This window comes from Anser cygnoides, chromosome 9, assembly GCF_040182565.1.
Source record: "Anser cygnoides isolate HZ-2024a breed goose chromosome 9, Taihu_goose_T2T_genome, whole genome shotgun sequence".
Lineage (NCBI taxonomy): Eukaryota > Metazoa > Chordata > Aves > Anseriformes > Anatidae > Anser > Anser cygnoides.
This window is the reverse complement of record NC_089881.1, coordinates 5,412,583-5,433,139: the sequence shown is the minus strand read 5'-3', so window position 1 is coordinate 5,433,139 and position 20,557 is coordinate 5,412,583. Positions and strand designations below refer to the sequence as shown.

Genomic DNA, 20,557 nt, shown 5'->3' with positions numbered 1-20,557 from the left:
GCACCTGCGGAGCGGCGGCCGGCCGGGCGCAGCATGGCCCGCCTGCTGCAAGCCCTGCGCGGCTCCCAGCCCGTGGCGCGCTTCCAGCGCTGCTGCGGGCTCTTCCCCGCCGGCGACGAGGGCGGCGGAGGGGGCGGCGGCGGCGGCGACCCCGCCGAGGGGCCCCGGCTCCGCGCCGCCTGCAACGGGGCCGCCGCGGGGCCGCCGCGCCGCCGGGGGGGCAGCGCCGGCTGCCGGCCGCCCAACGGGGTGCGGAGCGGCCGCGGCTCGCAGGTGAGTGCAGGGGAAAGGGGGGGGAGGGCCGTGACTCAGCAGGGCCGCGGGCCGGGCCCACCCCCCCCCCCGGGGTGCGGCGGCGGGAGGGATGGGGGAGCCCGGCCGGCGGTGCTGGGCTCCCCCCGGCTGGGTGCGCGATGCTGCGGGTACCCGCACGGCGCCGCAGCCGCTGGCAGCGCGGGGCTGCGGCCTGCCGGTAAGCGCGGGCTGCCCCCCGCGCCTCCCCTCGGGCTGCCGTGCACGGCCCCGAGCCGCGCACCGTGCTCGCACCGCCTGCCCGGGCGTGGGGAGCCCTCGTCCGGCCCTGCCCGGCGCCTTCTCGGTTAGAAGAGAAGGAAAATAGGGTGCTCTTTCTGCCTCTTCGTGCTGAGCTCCAGCAACGTGTTTCAAGGAAATTAGGCGGCCAAAAGATTTGTTTTCGCTGCCTGCTTTTGCAGCAACATGGTTAATGGATCAGTGTTGACACCAAAATCCTACCCAAGGCAATGCTCTGCCAACAGAGACGTTCACTTCACCTGGAGCAATCGCTGTGGCTTCCACATTAATAAGGAAACCAGAAAGTACCTTGCTGGAAGGGCGAACGTACCCTGGGCACAGCACCTGGCCATGAGAGCGGGAGGGTCTTTTACTACATAAAAACTCACTTCCCACTTCTGAAACACATAAAATTTAGATCTGAAGAAAATGGAGAGGGAAGTAACGGCTTGAAAAATGTTTCCGTGCAGTGTTAGAATTGTTAAGATACCTTCCTGGCCCTTGTGGAACCCATTTATATGAGGAGGGTCTTCTGCAGCCGGCCGGGAGCCTCCTCGGGAATGGGCCCTGGCAGGCAGTCCCAGCAGGCAGGTCCAGCATTTCCATCCTGGTGTAGAAAGCAAAGTTGAATGTGGATTTTCCTTATGCTAAACAAACATACTCCATTCTCTGTTGCTAAATGGCCTGGGGTGGCCTTGATGTATCTGGAAAAAAAAAAGTGGGGTTGGGAGCCTAATACAAGTAGCAAAGTCCTCAGCTGTTAGCTTTTATGATTAGTGGTGTTTCCTTGCTCTTCTCTGTGGGCGTTTGCAGAAAGGTGCCAGAGCACCGCCCTTGTGGCTCACCCCTGGTGACCCTGGGTGGCTCTGTGCTCAGCTGGGGCATCCCTCCCTGAAGCGTGGGGGCCCCAAAGGCTGTGTTAGTGGGACAGGTGGCTTCTCTGAGGTAATAACTTCCATACTACTGCATCTTTCTTGCAATGATACAGTAGTCTAGAAGTTCTCAGGTTCTCCTGTGTGAGCTGTTGTACGGCCAGGAGGTTGGTCATACCTGCGGAGTACATAACTATGAGCTGGAGTGAGGCTGCTGCCCGTGGCTGGCCAGCTGCTGGGGCTGCAGCACCATCGCCCCGGCACCCCCTTTTCTCTGCTGGCCCTCCAGCTCCCCATCTGAGGTGGGCTGGATGGGGGTAGGGGTGCTGAGGGTGCAGCTGGTGGTGGTCTGGGAGGAGATGGAGATGCCTGGCAGGGTTGGATGCTCATGGGGGGGCCCAAGGGAGGGCAGTGAGGCAGGACTTGTGGGGGAGACCTTTAATTACCCACGTTTGTTGCTGGTGGTGCTGCTCATGGTGTAGCAGTGTCTTCTGTCAGGTATAACCTGCAGCTGGTACGTTCTCTAAGTCAGCAAGGCCTCGTCGCTGCTCTCAGCAGCACGATGGCTAGCTGTGCTCCTGGGCTTCGTCCCTCAGCCCCATCCGCCCCGGGAGCTGCTGTGGGATAGTGAGGCAAGGAGTGACGTGCTTGGATGTGAAGTGTTTCTTAAACATTGGATCTGCTGCTTAGTCCGTGTTCCTTGTGTTCCCTGCCAGATCAGTTAGAAACTCCTTTTCTAAAAAAAACCAAAAACAACAACAACAAAAAAAAACTTCAAGTGAAAACACTGATATCTGAGGATAATTCATGGTGTTGCTAATGCAGTGTGCTATTTATGCCCTGGCTCAGGCTTAGTATTGAACCCAAGGGCTTTAATTGACGGTACTGATGGGTTTTATTATTATGGAAGACAAGACAATAACTTCTTATAGTTACGCTGTCTCTAGCTGGTACTTCTTCTGCACTCCTTTCTACGATTAGTTTGATTTACAGGGAATCTACATCTGAAACTGGTTGGAAGGTATTTTTCCTGATTTTCTTTGTTGCTGTATGTTTTTGTATTTGTAAGTTGCACACAAACAAATACTAACTTTCCAAAGGATTTTTCAGTGTTTTAGTGAATAGCTAAAAAAATGTTTTGTATATTTGAAACGCAGAGCGCTGCTTATCTGTAGGCTCCTGATGGAAGCTCGCTCCTGAAGCTGATATCCTGAATTAAAGGCAACAGAGGGGGAAAAAAAAAAAAGGGAAAAAAAATCTTATTTCAAGTTTTCTGTAGATATTTACTCGTTTCTTCTCCCCATTTCCTTTTCCGAGATGCTTTATCATCTCTTGCAATCTATCTTTCTGACTGTGAACGAGTGCAGTTCATATTTACTCTGTAGTTATACCTTAACTGTCAGAACTGCTCCGGGCGGGTGTGATGTTTACAGGCTGCCTGATCGCAGTTACTGATTGCATGGCTCTGCCTTGCGCCGTGGCTGCGGAGACTGATGGCCGGGGCAGGGAGGCGAGGGTAAGGGCAATGGAAAAGGTGGATGAAAATGCGCATCCATCTTGGGGCACTGATGTCCTCGAAGTGTGGGTAATTGCTGGCAGCACACAGATGAAAGCCCTGCTTTTGCTGAAGTGGGGTGTCTGGCAGCTTGACGCAGACTTGTTCCAGAGCTTTGAGGTCTCCCCTCTGTAGAGTTCCCTTGCAATAGGTTTTGCATCTGGGATTTGTTTGAAGGTTCCCATGGAATGAAGCCACTAAGGGATGTTTCGGTCTGTAAGTGCAAGAGGCTTTCGTGAGGTGATTGTGATGGCCCTTTGGGCGATGGCATACAGTCCCATCCAAGACGGGATGGCCGGAGAGCTGCAGCGAAGCCCAGCACGTGCCATTTGTGACCAGCGCTCGGTGACCTGACAGATCTTGCTGTGGAAGCACCCGATGCTAATAAACGTTTGTGAAACTTCACTCGCTGATGGTAATAGGGATCGTGTGTAGCTGTACGGTGCTGTTAGGGCTGCTGCTGCTGGCGTGGGGGTACGTGAGGGGCCGCGGTGGTGCTGGGACCGGGCGCTTCATGACTCAGCACAGCCTGAGTCATCCCTTTGGAGGCTGCTGGACCTCGTAATGAGGAGCTGTCAGGATCCTGGGATTAATTCCCCTGCTTGGAGGCAAGCCACTTGCTGCTTTATAATTCTGCTGAATGTCTCAGGCCATTACTTCTGCTATCAAGCAGAAGAGTAGTTCATCTCTGGTCATTTTTTTCCTCTGTATCTCTGGAGTCTGGGGCAGGTTCAGTGGGCAAGGGGCCAGAGGAAATCTCTTCTCCTGGAAAATTCCTTTGGACAGCCAGTTCTTAGGTTACCTCCCGTATGTGTTTTATAGGAAGCATTTACAGGTCATCTGGGCAGTGGAAGGGAACTATTGACTGCTATGGCCTTGCAGGCAAGTACATCTGAGGTCTTGAATGTGTGCACAGTGTTGTCTAAAGTGTGAGAAACTCCATCACAATTATTTTTTTAAGGAGACTATTCAAGTTCCTGCTTCATGGGGCTCCATATCAGTTCGATGTAGTTGGCACCTGTAACTTATTTTTTCCGAGGTAAACAACCATTGGTCTAGATGTAGAGGTACACGAATGCTTTCATGCAGGGTTATGTTGCTAATTTATTACCATTTTAGTACTACATTAGTCAACGTGTATTACTAGATGAAAAAGAGGTTTAATCTGTCCTTTTGGAAGCAAGTGGCAGTGCAATGTATTGCTGCGGAGCTCCTGGAGTCTGGCAGCACAAGTGCCCGCGGAGCGATGCCGTCGCTCCAGCAGCCCGTGTCTGTCCCTTTTGCAGCTAGTTAGACCTGACAGGGGTATGGCTGTTTACTTAACAGCTTAACTGGGTGCGTTGCCCTCAGCGTTCCCTATCGATGATTCTGTGTGTGTGTGGAGAGCATGCAGATGCCTCACTTTGCAGGAGAAGTCGGTGTCGGGCACCGCAGCCATGCCACGGGAGAGCAAAGGCCAGGCTGCCCGCCACCCCGGGCACTACAGGAGGAGCCCCCGGGGGAGCAGAAGGGGCACATCCCTGTGGGGTCAGTGCTGGGGTGAGCAGCGAGCTGGCACGGAGAGAGGTGTTTGTTAAGCTCCGTCAGCACCCGCTGGTTCGTGCTGGGCGGCGCGGAGGTGTGGGAGCCGCTGGTGCCACCAAGCAGGCTCCGGTGGGTCGCTGCTGCTCTGCTTGTGCCTGTCGCCGTCAGAAAGAGCTGGCATCAGCACGGCTTGCGCTAATTGCAGCTAGAAACGAGGTTAGGAGTGAATGAGCTGCACACATCCTATCTACATCTCTCATCCCCAGGGCTGCTCAGGTGGCATCGGAGCTGCCTCTGCAGCCCTGGCTGCTGTTCAAATGCCCTGTGCCTTGCTGGGGGTCTGTGTGGCTACCACCGTGGTTGCCCTAGTGAACCCAAGCCTTGCTCGGCACTGCCTTAGAAAACTGCGCTTTGACTTGACTCCTAGCCAGGGAAGTGGTCGCTTCTCCCTGCGCTGTTGATTGTAGCACGTAAAAAAATTCAGAACTGTCTGAAAATGGCATGGTGTCACACTGCCCCTTGGTCCTCCAGGAGCCTTGCTGCTCCGTGCCTCTCGAAATAGACTTCTGCTGTGGAAACAGTCTTTGGCTGGGTCCGTCACGCTGCTGGGTAGGACTAAGGGGCTCGTCTTGGGTTTCCAGGCGATGGTGTATTTCTAAAACTGAGTCTTCAGCCCAGAGCAAGCTTTTTGCTCTGAAACATGACAGCAGAGGCCCGGTTCCTGCGGTCGTCGAGCCGTGCTCTCGTGCTTCTGGTGGGTTTGGCTGCGGTCAGCTGGGAGCAACCAGGAGCCAGGCGTGCTGGGGAAGCAGCGCTGTGGGGCTTCCCCTCCTTCCCGGCCCCTTCTCCAGCTCGGGAGCAGCCCGGGTGTCTGGCAGCCGTGGCAGTGCCGGGACGGCTCTGACTCAGGCGCCTTGGCAGGGAGTCGAGCAGGAGGCAGTGGTGCCGGCGTGCAGGCAGGTGGGCGCCTGGTGCTGGCGTTCTGCATCCAGAGATGCTGCTGCTGGTACTCAGCCTGCAGAGGTACGAAATGCCGTGGAGTTTTGGAGGAATTTCTCGATCTGTTTTGAGGCTGGAATCCTTGTCCTCTTGAGCAGTCGGTAATTTGCCTTCTTGAGTTCTTAGCTCATGTTTTAACTCTCTCTGCAGGTACTGCTGCAGCTATCTAACCCCTGAAACATCTTCCTCTGCCACTTTGAGGCGTAGGCTCCGTGGTGTACCTCATGAAATTGCAGTGTAATTCTGGAGAATTAAAGAGCAATTACACAAACCTGTTCTCCCACTGTAAATCAGGGAGGAAGGGCAGCCTTTTCCTTCTGTCCTTCCCTCTCCTACCTCTCTTGTGCCCTGTTCCTTCCTTTTTTTTGCGCAAGCCAGTCCTCCTGGAGTAAGGAAGATGCTGAAGCTCTTGGGAAGCTCTCCCCCTGCCTCCATCAGGGCTCCTGGAGCAGCTTGCATCCAACCTACATGACCTCTGGTGGGGACAGCAGGGCTGGTGGCTTGCTGAGAGGATGGAGAAGCTGAGCTAAGCCTTTCCAGTGCTTGTGGATAAGCAGCTGCTACGCATAAGCAGTGCTGGTGGTGTGCACCTTCCTTGGCAGGAGGCTGCTGTTGCCGCCACTTGTCAGTGGTTAAAACCAGAAGCTGAAGAGCTGGAAGCCTGAGGAGTTTCTCGGGCAGCTAGAGTAGTCACGAGAGAGATACGTTCCCACAGAGCATGCAAGGAAGCGTGAGGGTGCTGCTGCCCTCTGTGTCGGGGAGGGAGGTGGCCGCTCAGCAGTCTGAACGCTGTGGTGGAGGGCGGACCTGTTTCAGGTGTCTCCTAGTGATGTTAGGAGAAAAGGAGTGCAATTGTGACACCAGGAGACCACTCTGTGGGGAAGATCAGATGAGTATTGTTATTAACAATATCTAGAAATCCAAAATGTAGGAGCTGGTAGGAATCGGGGTATCAGGTCTCCAGGCTTCTGCTGAGGAAGGAATTTATGAAGTCAAATGGCTTGAGTTTTTTGGAGTGCCACAAGGAACCTCTTTTGACAGAAAGCAATGAGTACAGAGGCTCTTCAGAAGAGGTTTCATAGCCACAGGGGAGGAACCAGCTGGAAATGTGGGTGTGGGGGCTGCTGCTGGAGAAGTGAATTTAGGAGGAGCTGGAGGACAAGAACAGAAAGCAAATAATCTCGTCAAGTTGAAGGTATGGTTGAAAACTGACTTCTGTTCAATGCCTTTTGAACAAGGGGCTATCATAAATAACTACAGAATGGAGAACGACAAGCTCGGTAGTGCCTTTGTGGAGGCAATGGTTGGAGCAGGTCCCAGGCTGAGCATGGCCCAGGGATGCCGTGCTGTTCTGAAAGCAGCCTGCAAGAGGAACGAAATGGTGCAGGGCTGTGCCTTCAGCATCGCTGTGTCATGTCTGGTCTGTTCAGAGTTACGGTGCCCACAGGCGTGCGAAGTGCCGTGTCTGGGAAATACCAAATACCTTCTGCAGGAAGCACCGGGTGGCTGTGCTGTGCCAGAGCAGGCTCCCTACGTCCTTCCTGCTCGCCTGTAACAAGCTTCTCCCTGTCAGCCTTCTGAGGAAGGAAACACTTTGTTCCTTGTCTGCGGTAGCTAAAATAATGGTGATAAGTTTAAATTTCAGTGAGAAAGCGTCAGGCTGGGTGGCAGGGAGAGCAAAGCGCTCTGAGATTGCCTGGAGCAAGCAGCGGAGCCTCCATCGCTGGTGTCGGTGAGGACAGGTTAGACCCTGCTGTCAGTGACGTGAGTGCAATCTGTCTGTCCTGGGTGGACAGACAGACAAGGCTTCTGTTAGTCTGTCTTGCAGGAAGCAATGGGGTGTCCTCCAGCTGGCTGCAGGCGCTGTCCTTCACGAGATATCTGCCTAGCTGGCAGCCACTGCCTTATGTCTCTGAAAGTCTTCTGTTTTTTTCTTTTTAATTAAGAAAGCTTTCTTTTAGGAAGATGATTCTTTTTCCTTCGTTAATTCTTCTTATTAATTGCTAAGCAGGTCCTCAGTCAACTCTAGTCTCACTTTATTCCATTTTATATTCAAACAACCCAGCAGATTGTTACATCTATTTGTGCCCTTTCAGTGAAGCAAGGAGGCCTAATTATGTTACTTCTAGAACGATGTACAGAAATATATAATTAAGCCTGCCTCCCAAGTACTAATCAGGGCAGAAGGGAAAAGAATCTGAAGATAAGAGAGCTGAGGTGTCTTCCCTGTGTCCTGGACCTGTGCTGGCCATGCTGTTGATGACGTGCGTGCATCCATCCTTTGGGGATGAAGTGGGAATGCTGGATCAATATGCACTGATGGAAGTCGTGATGAGTGGTGCGAGAGACATCGGCTAGGGAACTGCTAAGGCACCTTGCTGAGAGCTTTGCATAATGGCTTTTTGTTTTTCGTTGGTGCTTGGGATGAATTAAGCTGCTGAAATGCTACCAGAAATCCCTCTAACTTTCAGACTGCTTGTTTGTCTGAGACCATTGAAAGCACCGTGGCTGGCTGGAAGCTCTCCCACTGTTACCTCTTGCGTCTGCATTAAATGATGATTCAAGGCTGTCCCTAATAATTATGCCATCAGCGCATGCCACTATAAATATGTGCACGGCAGCTGCAAGCTGGGTGATGCCTGTCTGTGTACTAACCGACGGGGCAGACGAGCCGTTTCTGGGAATGGGCAGAACTTTGTCGCATTTAAAGAGGGTTTTCCCCTGCTTGGTTTTTCTCCATCCCATGGTCTCTCAGGTTTCAGTTAGCTGCAGGTCCCTCTCCAAGGACAAGGACACTGCACAAACCTGGGCAGCTCTCGTGCCTTGGCTGCATCACATTCTGGAGGGGGGGAATCACAACCTAAGTAAAAGTGCCTGAGCAGAGCAGGGAGCTGCATGCTCATGAATTTGGTTAGGTGAGATTTGTCAAGCTTTGGGGCTCCTTATGTACATTTCATAGGCTGTGTGCCACCGCTCTCCCCTCTCCTGTCTTTCCAACATCTCTGCAATTGTTTCCATGCTTCTGTTCCTCCTTGCCCTGTTTCTCACGTTACTGCTGGTGCTGTGTCCTCCAACCCATCCCTGAGAGGGGCTTGTGGTGCTGCAGCCATGCAGGACCTCTTCCTGGGGACACGGCCCCCTTGTCCTGGCACCCTGTCCCACCTCGGAGCGGCGAGTGTCCGGGCTGGTGCTCCCGAGGGAGGCGAACGCGGGTGCGCGGCGGGTGTTGCTGGCTGCTCTCCCCTGCTTGGTGGCGCCCAGCTGTGCGGATGGGTGGGAGGACTGAAGTCTCTCATGCTGTGTTCTTTGCCTTCATTTCCAAAATCTGATCCCTAATGTTTTCTTGTGACTTGGTAGGTTGTCATATTAACTAGTTACAGCTAATAAACGTAAGCGACATAAAACCGACTGCTTACAGACAGTACTGCAGCACCAATGTTTCCCCCCAGATTTATGCTCCGTGCCGTACTGCATTGCAGGACCGAGCTGTCTGGTTTCTACTGTCTGCATGTACAGCAGCACCTAGACAGGAATTTGGGGCTTTTTTCATGTGCCTTGTCTTCAGCAGCTTCTCTAAACTTTGTGACTTTTCATAGTGTAAAAAATCCCTCAAGTGAGAAGAATCACAATGCATTAAGTAGGGTCTCTGGGGGAGAAATTCCCAATCTTCTGCCAAGTTTCTGTTGCAAGTGAAGTAATGTAGCGACTTCAAGAACCTTAATTAATTGTGCTCGTCTCCCGAAAGATCCCAAGTAATCGAGAGCTGGTACCAAAACGTTGGTTGATGGTGTCTCTGGGCCAGGCTCTGAGCCTTAGGGCTGGTCCCTGGGAGATGGGGCAGAAAAGCCAGTGCCTGTTCAGCTCTTACACGAGAGATCCTACAGGACTTGGAAGGGGGGTGGTATCTTTGCACAGCTTCTTTCCTCTTGTGTGGGGTAAAAATACATTTAAAATACTTGTTACTAGCCGTTAGCTGCTGTTGCTCTACCTCAGCTATAGAAGCTCAGTGTCCCTGAAGTGCATACGTTGCCAAACACTGGGTTCCCGTTGTACTGTGGGCAGCGTGCTGGTGCCCCCAGGGTCCCTCGGGTGCTGGTGGTGGCTCGATGGGGTGGCTCGGGGCCGGCTGGGTGGCTGCATCCTGTGGGGACGGCCCCGGTGGGCACCTCCTGCCCACCGCCAGCGTGTGGAGATGGGAAAGTCGGGCTGAGCTGTAATAGCTGCTCCTGTGCGAATATTTATTTCGGGCAGGTGCTTCGTTCAGGGAGACTTGCACACTCATGTGCATCGCTTATAATTTGAGCAGCTGATTTTTTTTCCAAGTAGATGAGAAGGGTCATTTGTTTGAAATTATCCATCTCCCGTGTCTGGGAATGCTGCGGCTTATTATACTTTTCTTCTGAAATGTTCTTAAAATTCTGGCTATCCCTACAGCCTTAATTACTGTCCATTAAAAGCTCTCTGCTTCTGACCGAGTAGTGACAGAGATGGATGGAGGGGCTGACTCACTGCGAGGGCTCGGAGCTTACGGGAGGCAGCGAGTCACGTCAGTACGTGAAGCAGAAACTCGTCTGCTAAAGCTCAGTCGTGTAAAAGTGCAGGCTGAAAAACTTCCGAGTGTTGGAGGATGCTAAGCGTTCACACAAACTAATTGTGATGGCGTCTTCCTGCGCTGAGGTTAGAATGGGAACGAGAAGGGAACACGCTCTGTGAAATGCAGTGATAGTTGCTTTTGTCAGGAAAAAAGGGACGTGGGGAGTAAGTGTTAGCTGAGTGCCGGGCTTCGGCCCTGCTGCTGGAACCAGGCAGGGACCTCTTGTGGGCTGCCGTCCTAAGGCACGAGGAGCAGGTTGGTGGGCCTTCTGTAATTACGACCTTAGGATCATGATGATTGCGAACTTTAATTACCACACGCTCTCTGAAAGCAAGCGGAGCTATTCCGAGATCCCTTTCACGCCTATCCTCTGGCTGTTGCCGTCACCTGTCACAGTTGTGGGCTTTGTCTCACGCCTCGTGTGTGAGCCTGTTCGGAACTGCTGGTGTGTTATTTAAAAAAAAAAAAGTGTTTAAAAAAGTCAAACTAACAAGTGGGAGATGACTTGTGATGGAGAAGAAGAGAGAAAAAGAAAGGCTTATAAAAACCAGCGTGGAAGGATTTGGCCCTGCCTTCTGCCTCAAAGTATTTTTAGCTCCGATTTCTTTTAGAACCTGAATAATTATAAAATTGCTTTTTTTCCCCTACAAAACAGATTATTGTAATTAGAAAACTTTATCCCTCACCCCACGAGGTTTCAAGTAGAAAAGAATTACCGTGGGGACATGTCTGATCATCTCTTATCTAAAGCCCGTAATTCCTGGTACGCTGGAGACGGTCGCCTAATTGAGGAATTAACAGTGCTGGCAGAAAGCGTTCTTTTGGGACACACAGATATGACCAAAGATGGTTTAATGATCTCAGGCAGGGGCATCAGAGCTGCTAATTGCACCGGGGGTGTTTTCTCACTGGTGTGTGAGGCTCGAGACGTTTCGGCTGAGAGCTCCGTCGCTCAGCCAGCCATCGCACGCCGCTAGATTTCCTGAGAGCGGTGCCGGTAACTGATCCGTGACCTCCATTACTAATGCATGGGGGAACGCTCCTGCAACCCGAGCGCTTCAGAAGTGTTGACTCATCTTTTCTCTTTATTGATGCAAAAATCAATTTAATATACGTTTTTTTCTGCAATAGGTGAATGAATGTAGTCTTTTTCCATCCTGCTTTGGTGGTTTTTATGCAGTTTGCCTTGTCTCCATACTGAAGGCAGATTAAGGGACTCGAACGTCTAATTGCTCTTAAAATGAGTCACAATTGAATGTCTAGACTTCCTAGACAATTTTTATGCTTTCCCACTGTCACGTAGGATGAGGTTTTCTCCCTGGTAGATTAGGCTCACAGTCAACTCCAAGCATGATAGCTTTCCTCTGAGCTTTAGGAGTTCACGTCAAAGCTGTTTTACCTAGGGAGTCTCTGAAACCTTTGTGTTCCCTTCGCAGCCCTCATCTGTAGGATGTTCTTTCAGCCCCTATTTACCCAGCCAAATCCCATGCATGTCTTTTTTCTTGGGAGAGATGAAGACACTTTGGTTCTCTTGCCTCCCAAATCCTCTTCATACGCATCTTCCCCTTTTTTCCAGAAGCATACAGGTGTTTGCATACAACCTGGCTGCATGTTGCAGCTGCTGCAGCAGGGCTGTAGCAGGCTGCTTGGTGATGTCCCAGTCCCAGACATCATCATCAACAAACCCTCGCGTCCTCCGTGCTACGCGCAGCTCCGTGTGGCTTCCCAGCTCCAGCGGGCTGCCTGCCACTTAGAAGAGAGAAAAGTAAAATTTCCGGGACTGTCGAAGTAAATTTGCCTGACTTAATGAGGCACATTTTAAAAGACGTAGTCCAGTAATTCCAGTTTACTGTTTTCATCTCAAAACACACTTCCAGCGAAAGTGGTGGTGGCTCTTTTTAACTGCAGATGTAGAAACTTGGAAATAAAAGCATCAGTACCCTTTTATTAAATGTAGATAATTTCCCTGAAGCAAAGATTGATCTGATCTCTGGAAAACCTTTGTAGATGTGACTGTTACCCTTAATTAGTCCTAATGGATATCTGATCTCTGCAAAGTGTAATTGAGCTGTTACAATGGTCTTTGAGTACAAAAATTGAATTTTTTCTTGATGTTTGTTCTAACAAATGATTTAGTTTAAGGGTTGGGAACCATAGCAGTGAAATACCTTGGATGTTTGATATAGTTTTCTAACTCATTAAACATCCTGTTGTTTTCAGGGCTGTCCGCAGAAATATGTTGTGAAGAACTACTTCTACTACTACTTATTCAAGTTTTCAGCTGCTCTGGGTGAAGAGATCTTTTATATCACTTTCCTTCCATTTACCTACTGGAACATCGATCACTCTGTGTCTAGAAGGATGATAATCATTTGGTCTGTAAGTATTTAAAACACTTAAGCACGTACTTACTCATTTGCTACAGCAACAGAATTATTTAAGAGTAAGAATAACCTTTCAAACAAACTAAACCTCTTCAGACAAACAAAAGAACCCAACACTATTTATATGTTTCTCAGTGTCTTCAGCCTTGCTAGGGTGAACGTTTGAACATGGACCTGGCAATATCTTTGACTACTGCTCCCCTCCTCGCTACCTGGGGTGTTACTTGCAGTGTTGTCCATCAGAAATACTGAAGCATTCTCAAATTAACAGGCTTCAGCATTGCTTCAGCCTTCCTAAATGCACTGTAGGGGATCCAGAGTAATGTGTTTCTATTCTGGCTCTGAAAACCAGGTGGGTAAACAGGCACTTTATTCTGTACAGGAATGTCTATTCTGTCACTACCATTGCCTGTCTTGATATTTATTACATCTTTGCCCAAATAAGATTTGTTTTAGACCAAAGAAGGGAGGTAGGAAGCATCTCTGGTAGATGATGGACCCTGGAGGTTTGTTTGTCAATCTACATTGATTTGAGAAATTGAAACTTGACAAAAACTTGGATGCGATACTTAGCTTTTTTCATTACAACAGTGCTTCTCCTTTACTTAGTCAATTCTGGTTAATAATATTCTGTCTTTTGTTCAAATAACATGATTAGAAATAATAAAAAACAATTTGAATTGGGTCATACACTTAAAATGCATCCAGTCTTGGATGGAAGGCATCAGTTCTCCTGTGCCAGTAACCCTAGTCAATAATTTTTTATAAAGAGAACAGGAAAAATAACTTGCAGATGAAATTCAGAAGTAGGTGGACGCTGTGTAATTAGAGCTGGGTTTTGGCCAGGAGTACGCCTACTGCTTCTGGAAGTGTGCCACAGAATGATAATTGGTAGTCACTGCCTTCTGGTTTTGCATATTGCTCAAAAGTGACTCTTCCTAGCTGCTTGTGTGCCTCTGAAGACTTGCCTTGCCTTTACCGGGCAAGGAGGCTACCTGATTACTGGCCAGATCTAGCCTGGCTTAATTAGAGTACACAAACGTGTGATATTATGACTATTAACATTATTTCTCAGTTACCAAGGGAGTTGTGGGGTTCCCTTTTTATACTGAAAAGGGGAAGCTGTTTTATATATACAGACTTCTGACAATCTGTAGCTTCAGAAACATTTTAATTATATTAAGGATGAAATGGTTCGAAGTATTATGTAGACTTGGCGTTAATGTTATGGCAAGCTCAGCTGGATGGCTTATTTGCTTTTGAGCAGGAATTGGTTCATGGTGCTGGAAGGGGTCTGGGTTGGTCCGAGACACCTCGCTAACACGTGCTACAGCGGGATCGGCTTAGCTGCAGGGGAGTGCCGAGGTGTTCAGTGTGACACATCTGTGCTTTTCAGCTTACTCAGAGCTTTTTGGCAATGGCACTGGAAAGGCACCTGCCTGTGGTGGAAGGGGTGCAGGTCTGCAGGCTATCTGCCCTACCGAGATCTGAACACTCTTCTCTTTCTGTGCGGATGGCGATGATGGGCTGCGAACAGCCATAGAGGAAAATAAACGTAGCCCAGTGGTGTCTGACAACAGCTACTAGCAGAGCAGGGAAAGCAGCAGGGAAGAAAGCTGTCTGTGTTGAGGACAGGGCAGGTACGCTGAGGCTGGTGTCCGATGGCATGGAGCAGCTGGAGCATGGGGCTGGTACCGCACCGAGGGCTGAGCAGGAGGGAGTAGGGTTCCTCTTCGTGCTGCTGGGATGAAGAGACACCACTGGTGGTGTTCATCATCCCTGGCAGCATTAATTGTGGTACTTCATCCTGTGGGTTTGGGAATTAAACTTGGGAGCTTCTGCTCCAAGCTGGAAATGATAGAATTGGGGTCCCAGGCTGAATCAGGGGGATTCTTCCCTTAAAAATTAGAAGTATTAATGCTGTTTGCAAGGCCTTCACGACATCTTATCTGCGATAGTTTCTGCAGAGCCAGTCACCCACATTTGAGAAGGATCAATTCCAGCTGGAGCAGGGCCAGGGATGGCTAGGGAACAGGCTATTTTCTGAGCAGAGACTGAAAGCTGAGATGAGCCCCTAACCAAATGAAGTCGGAGAGAGAAGGATGCTGCCTGGGAATGCCAGGGGAGGGAAGGAGCTGCTTAAAATAAAAACAGTCACAAGAGCAGATGTGTGCAAGATAGTCGTGAATAAGCTACATTGAAGCTGGAAGCTTTGAAACACAAGGGTCAGGTTCATAGCTGCAGGAGGGCAGGAAGAAGGATCGTGGAAAGTGCATTTCAGCAGCAGGTGAGGCTGCCCTTAGTGCCTTGGTTGTGTTCCCCAGTCCCAGGTCCTCAAAACCAGCTGTTCATGTCGGTTCAGTGGGGTGGTTCTGGGAAATACGGGCTGCGGTCACATCCAGGTGTTCTGGGAGCTTAAGCCATGCATGATGCTTCCATGGTGCCCTTCGTCTGGGGATTCATAGCACGTCTGTGGGCTTTGCCTTTTTCTTCACGGGCAGACGAGTGAAATACCTGCCTGGTGTCTGAGAGCAAGGCGCGGGGCTGGTGCTGAAGGCATCCCGATGTCTGCGCTTCCCTCCCTCAGCCCTTTGAAGGGGACGCTCCTCAACCTGCACAAAGGTGGCTTTGATGCTCAGTGCTCCTGCTTCAGCCAGGAAGTCCGGAGGTGGAAAACAGCTTCAAATAAAACAGCTTCAAATAAAACAGCTCTCGGGCACGCTTTAAGCTCACCGCATCTCAGCTTAAAAGGTGAAAGCTCACTTGAGTATTATTTTTCTTTAGAGTGCATAAATATAAAGTGCACCCACGCCTCTTTTAAGCCCATGGAACTTCAATTTGCACAATATAAATAACAACCAATTGTACAATATAAATAACTGCCCAGCGTGGACTTTGGGGCGGGCGTGGAGCCGCGGGTGTGCCGGTGCGATAAGCGAGCGGCCGGGTGCCTGCAGCCGTGGGCCTGAGGACACTGCAGCCTGCTGCCTCGCCTGGCTGTGCGGAGGAACAGCCCTCCAGAGGCTTTAACCCCTCGGAAGTGCTGGCTGCCCCCAGTTCAAAGCTCAGCGCTCCGACAGCGAGCAGGAATCTGCCCGCGTTCACCCTGCCACTGCTGTGGCTGTATGGCAGCTGGGTTCCTGGCTGCCGCTTTGAAAAGCTGCTTTGCAGCAAGCCTTGCTTTTGTTGGTGGTTCTGCCTCTGTTTTTGTGGCGTTTCTCCAAAACAAGCCCCTGACAGCTGGTCAGCACACCTGCCCCAAACACGAGCTCTCATGTTGTGCCGTGCGAGAAGCTGTCCGGCTGCTTCGGGCACGTCGGTCACTGCACCCTGAGAGGTGCCCAAGGGCAGCTCCAAGGGGTGGCCTTGTGTCCCTGCACTGGGGGTGCCGGGGCTCCCCAGCCTGCCCGTCCTCACCGTGCGTGGCCCTCTCAGGGGGAGCACGGAGCTCCCCGAGGGGCACCTTGCTGCTGCAGCGCTCATCTGCCACCCTAGGCTGCGGCTGCTGAGTGCAGGGGCTGCGAGCGGCGCCGGCTGAGTGCTTGGCTCAGTGCCTCTGCCTTGAATCAAAGTCACGCCTGCCTTGACAGCCCTGGAAAGGAGCTGGCACTTCCAGGATGCAGTCTTTGCTTCTGCTTGGCTAATCTGCTGCAAATGCCGGTTTATTATTAGTGCATCCTTATTTTTTTCCCCTCTCCACTGTGTTCCTGATGTGCTCTGTCACTCCTATCAGCATACAGTGAGTACGAGGGAAAACAAAAGCAACATCACTTTCAAGCTGTAAATTTCCTTCCTGGGAAGGTGACAAATACTTCTGCAGTCCATCCAGGGTTTCCAGAGCCAGATTATTGAGTTGCTATTTTAGAAACAAAACCGGTGGGTTCCGAGTCAGGCTGGCACGGCCTGGCACAGTGTGAGTCTTGGGGAAGGAGCTGCCGATGCTCTTTGACCCCACATCTCTGGAATTTCATCCACTCCCTTTAGCAGATCGAGAGCACAGCCAGGAGAGCTGCAAAATGGTGAGTTTAAAACTCGTATTCTGGTTCACCCTTGGCAGACCAGATACAAGAGTGCGAAACGAAGAACCAGCCCGACTGCTCCTGCCAACCCTCCCGGGCGGGTGGGACAGCTGGGAGCCTCCCTGCGCTGAGGCCGGGGTGGAGGCCAGGGGCCTGGCACGGGAGGAGGACGTGCCCCGCTCCCCACCCACACCTTCTGCCAAAATGCCAGCGGTCGCCTTGGTTTCCCCGGCACGAAGGCTCAGGTGGGAATGTGTGCGTGGAGAGGGACCGTGTGTGACTCGGAGCAGGAAAGGCACAGGAAAAGGACCCAGAGGCCGTTGTGCTGCTATAGCAACGGCTAATTGCGTTCCTGGAGTAAAATGTAAGGCTGCTGACCCACAGCAGCGACAAAGCCTTGCCCTGTCCTCACCGGGGAAGGACTTTGCCTGGTGGGCAGCATGGCACGGGGACAGTCCTGTTTCTGTGTTGCTTCTGGTGCTGCAGGACAGCTCCAGGAGAGGGGGACAGCAAGGAAGTCTTTGCCCGAGTGTTTTGTTAATGCTTCTTGTCTCAGCCAGCTTCCTGTGCGTCCCTTCCTAGCTATCCGCAGTTAATTACATCCTACGCCATCCATCACAGTTTTGACTTTGTTGCTTCAGTAATGGAAAAGTCTCCAGGTTCAGACAAACTTCCCCATGCAAAAGCAGAGGTACTTTTTAATATGCAAATTAAAATTAATTATGCTGAAGATGCCTGCAAATGGCTTTCCACCAGCACTGCAGAAAATCCCTCTGGTCTGTGGCTGGTGCTGAGTGAAACACAGCTGGTACCAGAGCTGCACGCAGAGCAGCACCAGGAGCCACGGCGTGAGACACGAGGTGGACACAAATGTCGGGGATGTAAGGAAGAAGCAAACAGAACAGTAGAGCACAAAGAGATGACTTGCGTCAAGGTTCCTTTTCTTGTCCCTGGCCTACCACAGATCAAATGATGCCTTTTAGGGTGTTTAGGTTTGGAAATGCATACCCGTGCTGGTGGTCAGGTGCTGTAGGGCGACGTGCTGCAGGGCCATGCCTTGACCCGCTGTTCCCTCTTTGTCCGCAGCCACCATAAACGTGCGGTTTGCCTCCTGTAGGGTAGGCTGGGAGCTGCAGCAAGGCCACCCAGTCCTCTGATCCTGGCTTTGCGACCGAAGTGATCCTGAGTTACTGAGGGTCTGAGGCTGGGGTAATTTCTACCCGTGTTAAATTTGTTCTGGGCCATCAAGGGTATCTGGTGTTGTGCAAACAAGTAATGCAAGTTAAGTCCTGTGGGGGAAGCTCAGCTCTGTGTTCATCTTTAGCCTGTGCTCACCTTTCCATCTCCCTTCTTCTTTCCAGTGTTCCAATGTTTATGATTTGAGGGTTTGTTACAGGGCCTTTCTCACCTGCTATGTTGGAAAAAGCTGCTGCAGGCTGCTTGCTTTCTTTCCTGGGGCTGCTGGAGAATAAATCCAAAATGACAGAGAAATAAGGCCAGGAACTAATGAAGTGTGGCGTAAGAGAACACACCGCTTAAACGAGATGGACTCTTACTGTCCTCAGAGGATGAGAGCCGCCTGGAGCACAGCTCAGATGCTCCTTGCAGTGAGCCACCGCGCTGTGAGCCTGTGCTGGTGTGACACCTGCAAGGCCATGGCTGCCCCGTTTTGTTCCTGCACCTTGTGGGGCACCATGCTGCTCCTCACCACGTGGCGAGCACCCACTGCCCCAGTGGTCCTGTGCCCCTGTGCTCTGCCTCACGTCTGGGAGCTCCGTGCTGCAGCAGCCCACTGAAAGGCAGGTAAATAAAAGGGCAGCTTTTAGCAGTGGTGTGCTTGTTGGAGCAACCCGTCAGCTCGGCTGCTGGGATGTCCTACTGCACCCATGGGTGCTGCTTCTGCTCACTGGTGCAGGACGTTGCACGTAAAGCCCTGTGCCCAGGGGAGCTGAAGGTGAGGGTCTGGCACTGCAGAGAGCAGCGCTCAGCCTGAGCATGCTGGGCTCCCCTTGCTGCCCTACAGAGGCTGTCTCACCTCTCCCTGCTGTACGTGGCTATACAATGCGTTTTTAAAAAATATATAAGGGTCAGAAATTATCCTGGAATGAAAGGAAGAAATGTGTTGTGAGAACAGCTGGTATTTTTGCTTACCCGTACCCCCTCCAGCAGCCAGCATGTTTGTGGCCATCAGAGGAGCCCGAGCACAGCCTTCATTTCCAAGGTGACTCACTTCCCTTTCGGTAATACCTTTGTGTATTAGGGCTAATAATACTTCTACAACTGGAAGTCGTTATTAGAGAGGACTGCTGATAAACTGGCTTGTCCGACCTTGCTCGGAGGTGGTATCGCACCTGGTAGCCTCAACACTCTTATCTTCTGCTGCAGAGTGACTTTGCTTTCAACCCTGGCATTTGGTTATCGTGCAGTGAGGAGCAGAGGCTGCAGCAGCAGGCACTTCTGCCGGGGCTGGCTGGGTGTCAGGGACTCCCCTCAGTGTGCCCTGTACTGTAGGGAGGATGAAGGAATGTGGCACTCTGTTCTTTTTTCTGGGTCTGGTTTGTGAACCCTCAGTCCCAACGTCCTGCTCTTAAGGTGAAAGTATTTTTTAAGTGGCTGATGGGAGAGATGGATGCAGTGCAGCTGGTGGCGAATGTGGCAGCGGATGGGCATGCTGCTAGCCACGTGCCAGAGCAGCACAGCCAAGGAAGGATGTTATTTTGAGAGCTCTCCTTTCCTACTGGAAGTGCAAGAAGCAGAACGGTGAGCTGTCTTGTGCAGCAGCTGAGCAGTAGCTTTCATGACAGGTGTCAATTACCCTGATTTGTGTCCTAAAAAAGAAGTTTTGAGTTGCAGAGCTTGTTTTGCACATATCTGGGTGTACTATCCAGGGAGGGGTGGGGATACAAGAAAGCAAATGCCTTCTTTTTTGTTCATGTCCTTGTTGTGCTGCCTCTTGCACCTGTTCCTAGCATTAGATCCCTTTGGGATCTCGCAGCACCTCACTCGTGCAGAGCTCAGCACGTAGCTCACAGAGCCCTTGCTGAAGCCACCGGCACCCCAAGCAGGTGCTTTGTTATCAGGGACCGAGGCAGGAGAACTGGTCGGTTGTGCTGCTCGTTCAGTTTTCTCCCTGCTGCCTGCCCAGGGATGCCCGGGTGGCTGCGTGGGGCGCGTTGTGCGTGGGTGGAGCAGGAGCTGCCAGCAGCAGGACAGCCCTGGTGGCCCCGTGGAGCTGCTGTGATGCTGGGAGGGACCGGCTGGGGCGGGTGGTGGTTTGGGGTGGTGGCAGAAAAACGTCTCGGTGCCTCTGCTCTGCAGGACAGGGGTTAGAAGGGACGGGTTGGGAACTTACACTTGGCCAGTGTGGGACAGGGGCCAGCTCTCCTCCTCGCACTGTGCTACTGCGGTGACTTGTCAGTGAGACCTGCTTGTGGTCCCAGCTGTGATCGAGTTACAGTGCTGTGCAGGAAAACAGCTGCTGCCTTCGCTGACCAGGATAATGGAAAATCCTTTAATAATTCAGGGGATGAACTCTACTCTTGGGGCGGTGGATTTTGCAGCAGAAAAGCTCAGATAGCCATGGTTCTGGGATGGGCAGGGTGGGAATTCCCTGTGTGGGCTGACAGCCTGTGGCGGTTCCTCTCCCCAGATCGTGATGTACATAGGGCAGGTCTCCAAGGACATCCTGAAGTGGCCTCGTCCCCTCTCGCCACCTGTTGTGAAGCTGGAGATGCGGACGGATGCGGAGTACGGGATGCCTTCCACCCACGCCATGGCAGCTACTGCCATCTCCTTCTCCTTTCTCATTGCAACCATGAACCAGTACAAGGTAAGGGCTAAAAGAAAAAGTGTTAAAAAACAAAAAAACATAAACAGCAACAGAAAACAAGCCTACTAGTCTCCTTCCAGCAAACTGCAGAAACCTCCACAAATCCAAAACTGTTGCCACTTCCAGAGGAGCTACGTTCATTTCCACTGCTGCACACTTCTCCCTGTTATCTGTAGCTGGCTGATAACGGATACAAGAATAATTTGGGTGGAAGTCTCCCTGCTTTAGCACAAACCCAGTTCATAGATGC

General features: G+C 51.5%; 1 protein-coding gene across 1 annotated transcript in view; it reads left to right on the top strand.

Moving 5' to 3' along the window:
• Nucleotides 1-20,557, top strand: part of SGPP2 (sphingosine-1-phosphate phosphatase 2) — a 30,280-nt gene continuing 9,723 nt past the window's right edge. Inside the window, exons 1-3 of the mRNA XM_048062951.2 lie at nucleotides 1-273; nucleotides 12,296-12,454; nucleotides 20,128-20,307. Of these exons, the coding sequence (XP_047918908.2) occupies nucleotides 34-273; nucleotides 12,296-12,454; nucleotides 20,128-20,307 (579 nt within the window). The 5' untranslated portion in view covers nucleotides 1-33. The remainder of the gene's footprint in view (nucleotides 274-12,295; nucleotides 12,455-20,127; nucleotides 20,308-20,557) is intronic.